Source organism: Coffea arabica, chromosome 2e (assembly GCF_036785885.1).
Source record: "Coffea arabica cultivar ET-39 chromosome 2e, Coffea Arabica ET-39 HiFi, whole genome shotgun sequence".
NCBI classification, from domain to species: Eukaryota; Viridiplantae; Streptophyta; class Magnoliopsida; order Gentianales; family Rubiaceae; genus Coffea; species Coffea arabica.
In genome coordinates, this window is record NC_092313.1 from 39,909,489 (window position 1) to 39,916,379 (window position 6,891).

Genomic DNA, 6,891 nt, shown 5'->3' on the forward strand with positions numbered 1-6,891 from the left:
CAATCTCCTCTTTCGTGTCATGATCTCCTTGAGGAACTTGGCATATGAAGGAATCTGCAAAATAGCATCAACGAAAGGAATATTAATATGCAATTGTTTGAAAATTTTTACAAACTTTTCAAAGTTTTTGTCAAGTTTATGGCTTGAGTCGTTGAGGAAATGGAACTCCCGGAGGTATCGGAACGGTAGTGGAGGTTGTAGGTTGTTCTTCTTTCGATTTTCCTTTACTACCTTTCCCCACGCTTGCCTCTTGCTCCATTCGCTCATCTCCTTGTTTCTCACTCTGATTGTTCTCTCCATTTTCTACCACCAGAGGATCCTTTAGTCATTTACCACTACGAAAAGTAACGGCCTTAATGTGTTTTCTCGGATTTACCTCCGTTTTACTAGGTAACTTCTCTTGATTTTGATTATTAATAGAATTGGTGATTTGACCAATCTGGACCTCCATGTTTCTATACATTCTGGTCGATTGGTCCAACCGCCCCTCTAGCCTCTCAAATCTCTCTGAAGTGCCCTTTGCCAGTTTTTTAATCGCAATCTCCCAATCTGATTTGGTATTCGTCTGTTGTTACCTTAGTTGGAATCCCGACGGATTAATTGGCCTTTGTAGGTTGCATTGATCTTTTCACCCAAATTTTGGATGATTTCTCTACCCCGGATTGTAGGTATTCGAATATGGGTTGTTTTGAACATTCCTATTGTAATTATTGACAAACCGAGCCTTCTCAAGATCAACATACTTATTAGTATTGTGTTCTCCTCCACATATGGAACAACAAGCTACATTCATATTGGAAGAAGAACTTGGACCACATCCGACTTGTGTATTTAACACCTTCATCATATTGCTCATTTGAGCACTAAGCATATTGATGATATCAATTTCAATCATACCTGCTTGTCGCCTTGGATTACTTCTTTCATTAGCCCATTGATAATTGTTTGCTGCCATTTCCTCTATCAAACCTTGACCTTCTTGAAGTGATTTTGCCATCAAAGCTCCACCTGCTGCCACATCGGTAGTAGTTTAGTAGAAAAGGATAAACCATTATAGAAGGTTTGTACAATTAGCCAATCGAGAAGTCTATTGTGTGGACTTTTCCGAAACAAATCTCTAAACCTTTCCCATGCTTCATATAATGACTCACCATCCAATTAACTAAAATAAGCAATATCCATTCTAAATTTAGCCGTTTTACTTGGTGGGAAGTATTTATTCAAAAACACCCTAGACAAATTATCCCAAGTAGTGAAAGTGTTAGGGGTATGAGAATGTAGCCAAATTTTAACCTTATCCCTTAATGAAAATGGGAATAACCTTAGCCTTATAGCATCCTCACTAACTCCATTTATTTTGATTGTATCACGTATCTCCAAAAATGTGGCTAAGTGTGCATTTGAATCCTCTACGGCATTACCTTCAAATTGAGATTGTTACACCATTTGGATTAATGATGGTTTAATCTTTATTAGCATTTTTCATCAGCCGTGCTATACTTGTTTGAGATTCTTGGGTTTGCGATAGAGCAAAATCGCTAAGAGCTCGCCTATTTGCTTCGTTCTTCACCATTTCTTCTTCAAAAGGTAGCTCTATTGTGATTCCCTCTATTTGTTATCAAACCTCTTTTCCTTCTTGTTGTGGTGTACGCCTTCTTTGTCTATATAGTATCTTTTTAATTTTTGGATCAAAACGTGCTACTACCCGTAAAATCCGGTGCATACACTATAATAAAAAATAAAGAGATTATATAGAATTATTTCACAAAACTACTAGAAATTCTAACTTACCTAGAAACAAAGTTTAACTAACTAATATAGAGAATATCTAAATTAATAAAGTTTATTAGACCCTAATATTGCTGCTCCACGGCAACGGTGCCAAAAAACTTGAAAGATTTTTTTATATAAGTACAAGTTTAATTCCAAAAGATACCCGTTTTGATGTAAGTATACAGGTCAAATTAGTAGTTTAGGTCAAAAAACTTAAATATCTAAATAATAGAGTAAGTAAGGACCTAGTACTAGGTCCTTACTTACTCTATTATTTAGACTAATGATCGATTTAAGCAAAAGAAGTTATAATTACTATTACCTAACTAGTCTTAACTAGATATTTGCAAGGTAACAAATGAGAAAATTCACTAAACACTTGAGTTTAGGGATATAGATTCCACTTATGGCATTAAAGATACAAGTAAATAGATTTACCTCTTGTTACAACCCTTGTTCAACTAGGGATTCATTTCCAATATTACCAAATCTCACTCTCATGATAAATGGCCTAAAATAGAATAGTGTTCCTTATTCTCATGGTGAATAATTAGATCTACTCTTGTTTCTTCATGAAATCCAAGTTTAATCCACTTAAGTGTACCTCTATTCTCATGAGTCTACTACTCAAACTCTATTTATGTTGTTCCATCATTTTTACCAACTTTCATTGAATAATAACAACTAAAAGCTTGCTATTGGTGATGAAGCAACAACAAGTGATAAGCATGCATAAATAGACAAGTTAATACAAGGTGTAACAAGTGTAAATCATATTCACTTCATATCAAGTAGCCATAAGGTTCATCTACTCCCTAGATCTAAAAATTTAGCTACTCATATAATATATAACAAGAAAAAGCATGGCTTCATTGCATGAACACATATTGAATCACAAGTGAAAGATAGATAAAGAAAGTTTAGCCAAGATTAGTGAAGAAGCTCCCAATGATCTTCTATTTCTTCAACAAAATGAGTTGTACAATGAAGTCTCCAATTGCTCTCACAAAAGTTCTAACTAGAGAGAACAAAATAAGATTAACCACTCAACTCTAATTTTAAAATCTGATGAGAACTCTTCTAATATGTCCTTTTTTCTGCTCCTCCAATGATTCTAACATCTCTCATGTTGAGAGTGTCAAAAAGTGATTTTTAGACAAGACATAAAGCTCCTTTTTTCTTCCAAAAGGTTCCTTGAACATGTACAACCAAAATTCTTATATGGTGTTGAGCTAGAAAGTAGTGTGAAAGTAGAGCAAGTGACTGAGTAAATTGCAGAAATCAGGCTATAATATGCGACTTGAGAATACACAACTTCAACTCGCGTATTCAATAGTCGCGTATTCACTTTTGTGAATTTGGCATCACTTCAACTACTATGTTCTCATTGTTAGTGACTGAACTAGCTCTTGTTTAAAACATGAAAATTGTAACCCTTTGGGTTAGCTTTCCAATGATTCAAGAATCACCCAATTTGGAGTTATTTGGACCGAGATATGACTAAACTACCATCAACTAGTTAGAGCTCTATTTCATCTTTTGACCATGCACATGTACTTCTGTATTTCAATTTTTTGACAAGGAAGAAGATTGAACTGGATTTTGAGTCTCATACCAAATGTAGATCTATCTCTTAGTTTCAAAATGGTATAAGAATTATCTCAATCCGATGCTTGTAACTCAAGGTATTACAGAAATACCACAATGTGTCAAAACTTTCTTCACTTGCATTTCTTTATTTGAATGTTTTGCACTTCATGTCTTCTCTAAACTACTTCAAATCATCCATAATTATCCAATTCCCTTCTCAATTTATGCCATTTGATGATTGAATCATTAAACCTACAAAAACATGAAATTTTCACCATTTAAATCCATAGAAATGCAATTTTTGTCACTTAAACCACAAAATGTATATTTTTACCAAAATCCTAGTTAATTAGTTATAAAACTAAATAAAATACATCAAAACTAACTAATAAAACACACTAAAAATACGTAAAATATACTCTTATCAGGCAGCAAGGACACAAGGCTATAAATTGTCTAAACAAAAAGGTAGGGGGAAACAAGGGTGGCAATCTGGTTGGCAACAAAGCTAAGGTAAATGCGAGAGTGCATGTCATGACTAATTTTGAGGTTAGAACATTTGACAATGTAGTCACAGGTATGTTTCTGATAAATTCTATGCCAGCGTATGTGTTATTTGATTGTGGTGCAAGTCATTTGTTCGTTATAAAGAGATTTACTAAACATCCGTGTATACATCCTAATGCATGGACCACCCCTATCGAGTGGCTGCTCCAGGTGATAGAATATTAGTATCTCATGTTAAACATCCAAACTGTATGGTAGAATCAAAGAATAGGAATTTAGATGTAGATCTAGTACAAATAAACATGAGTGATTTTGATGTCATTTTAGGAGTGGATTGGTTCACTAGACATTATGCATATATTGATTGTAGAGGGAAAAAGGTACTATTTATGAATCCTTACCAAGGAAGTTTCTTTTATTAAGAGAACACTAGTTCAAGAAAGATGCATAGGATTCCATTCCTATCGGCTATGCAGGTTTATAGGGCACTAAGAAAAGGATGTGAGGTATATTTAGATTATGTGGTAGATGTCGAGAAGGAGGAAAAGCTAGAAAAAATTCCCATAGTGAAAAGCTTTCTTGATGTGTTTCTAGACGATCTTCCTAGATTACCTCCGAAAAGGGAAATAGAGTTTGAAATTAATATTGACCCAGCGGTGGCACTAATATCTAAGGCTCCCTTTAGGATGGCTCCTACTGAGTTAAAAGAATTCAAGGAGCAATTACATGAACTATTGGATCAGAAATTCATTAGACCTAGTGTTTCTACATGGAGTGCACTAATGCTTTTTGTTAAGAAGAAGGATAGCAATTTGAGGCTATGCATTAATTATAGATAATTGAATTGAGTTACTACAAAGAACAAATACCCCCTTCCTATAATTGATGACCTTTTTGATTAGTTAAAGGGAGCAAAGGTATTCTCTAAAATAGATTTGAGATCTGAATATTATCAATTAAAGATTAAAGCCATAGACATCTAGAAAAATGCATTTTGTATAAGATATGAGCACTATGAGTTTCTAATCATGTTCTTCGGGTTAACCAATGCTCCAGCGACTACTATGAATTTGATGAATAGGGTATTCAAACCACAATTAAATCACTTTGTGCTAGTGTTCATTGATGATATTTTGGTATATTCCTCGAATGAAGAAACCCATTCCGCGCATCTTAGAGAAGTTCTAGAGATTCTAAGGAAAGAAAAATTATATGCAAACCTTAGTAAGTGTGAATTTTGGTTGAAGAGTGTGGCCTTTTAGGACACGTTATATCAGAGGAAGATGTGTCAGTTGATTCAAAGAAAATAGAGGCAGTTGTAGATTGGCCACAACCCACTAATATAATAGAAGTAAGAAGATTTTTAGGGCTAGTTGGCTATTTTTGAAAATTTATAAAGAGATTCTCTACCATTGTCACACCCCTTAATAAATTAACTCAAAGTGAGCAAAATTTGAGTTGATAGATAAATGCGAGACCAGTTTTTAGGAGTTAAAGGAGAAGTTAGTATTAGCCGTAGTGCTTACCCTACCCTCGGGGATGGAAGGATCTGTAATTTATAGTGTTACTTCAAAAAGCGGGCTTGAGTGTATATTGATGCAAAATGGGAAAGTAATAGCATATGCTTTGCATCAATTGAAACCTATGAACAGAACTATCCCAAGCAAGATTTGGAATTAGCCATAGTAGTTTTTGCCCTTAAGTTATAAAGGCATTATTTATATGGAGCACAATGCAAAGTTTTCACAAATCATAAAAGTCTCAAGTATCTGTTTACATAGAAAGAGTTGAATATGAGACTAAGAAGGTGGTTGGAGTTGATCAAAGATTGCGACCTGATGATCAGTTACCACCCCGGTAAAGTGAATAAGATGGCAGATGCTCTTAGTAGGAAGTCTAACACCTTCAGGGAGCCCTCAGTAGAGGAACAAATGGAAAATTTTGAATTAGAAATGGTGAACTCCACCACTGATATGTTAGCTACCCCAGTCCTTACATTGACCTTAGTAGATAGGATTAAAAAAGCAGAAAATTTGGATATTGCAGTTGCTAAGATTAACGAGAAGATTTGAGTTGAATCTTTTGATAGGTTTGAATTGAAGAATGATGGTAGTTTGTGAAACAATAAAAAGTTGTGTGTACCAAGAGATGAAGAATTGAAACGGAAAATATTGAAGAAGGAACATAATTCAAAGTTCTCTATTCATCTTGGTGGGACTAAACTATTGGTGGAATGGGATGAAACGAGACATACTGAGTATGTAGCTAGATGTTTGGTGTGTTAGCAAGTGAAAGTCGAGCATCAGGGACATGCCAGCTTGCTACAACCTCTAGAAATTCCACAATGGAAGTAAGAGCATGTGACCATGGATTTTGTGATAGGTCTATCTTGGACAATTCCAAATAATGAGACTATCTGGGTTATAATTGATCGATTAACAAAATCTGCCCATTTTCTACCCATGCCAAATGTTAGTGGAGAACCATCCAAAGGAAATTGTTAGTGGAGATGTATGTAGAGGAAATTGTTTATCTTCATGACGTTCTAATAAGTATAGTATCAGATAGAAACTCGAGGTTTACCTTAAGATTTTGGTTAACTTGCTAACAGGTCATGGGAACTAATTTGAGATTAAGCATCGCTTTTCATCCCCAAACGGATGGGCAATTTGAGAGAACCATCCAAACACTAGAAGACATGTTGCGAGCTTGTGCTTTGGATTTTTCTAATAGTTGGGATAAGTTGGTGAAATTGATGGAATTCTCATATAACAATAGTTACTATAGTGGAATCGGTATGGCCCCATTTGAGGCATTGTATGGATGAAAGTATAGATCCCTGCTGTATTGGAATGAGATAGGTGAAAAACTTGTCACCAATTCGGATCTAGTGGCAAAAACCCGTGAGAAAGTCAAGATTATTCGAGAAAGGTCAAACGTAGCTCAGGACCAAAATAAGAGTCGAGCGAACTTTAAAAGAAGGCCATTAGAATTTCAACCAAGAGAGAAAGTGTACCTGAA

General features: G+C 35.0%; 1 protein-coding gene and 1 non-coding gene across 2 annotated transcripts; both read left to right on the forward strand.

The window, feature by feature from the left end:
- Nucleotides 1-1,084: 1,084 nt before the first annotated feature.
- On the forward strand, nucleotides 1,085-1,191 carry LOC113733504 (small nucleolar RNA R71). The gene has a single exon (XR_003459017.1). It is a non-coding gene; the product is annotated as a small nucleolar RNA R71 (small nucleolar RNA).
- A 2,858-nt stretch (nucleotides 1,192-4,049) lies between these two features.
- LOC140036288 (uncharacterized) lies at nucleotides 4,050-4,709 on the forward strand. Its single transcript, XM_072077642.1, has 2 exons — nucleotides 4,050-4,250; nucleotides 4,347-4,709. The coding sequence occupies exons 1-2, from the start codon at nucleotides 4,050-4,052 to the stop codon at nucleotides 4,707-4,709; spliced, it is 564 nt and encodes a 187-aa protein (XP_071933743.1).
- The last annotated feature ends 2,182 nt before the right edge of the window (nucleotides 4,710-6,891 follow it).

What these genes read in the sequence shown, in the direction of transcription:
- LOC140036288 (XM_072077642.1), top strand. Translation starts at nt 4,050, where the DNA reads ATGGACCACCCCTATCGAGTGGCTGCTCCAGGTGATAGAATATTAGTA. An exon ending in TTGATTGTAGAGGGAAAAAG is followed by an intron (nt 4,251 to 4,346) that starts GTACTATTTATG and finishes TCGGCTATGCAG; the next exon opens with GTTTATAGGGCACTAAGAAA.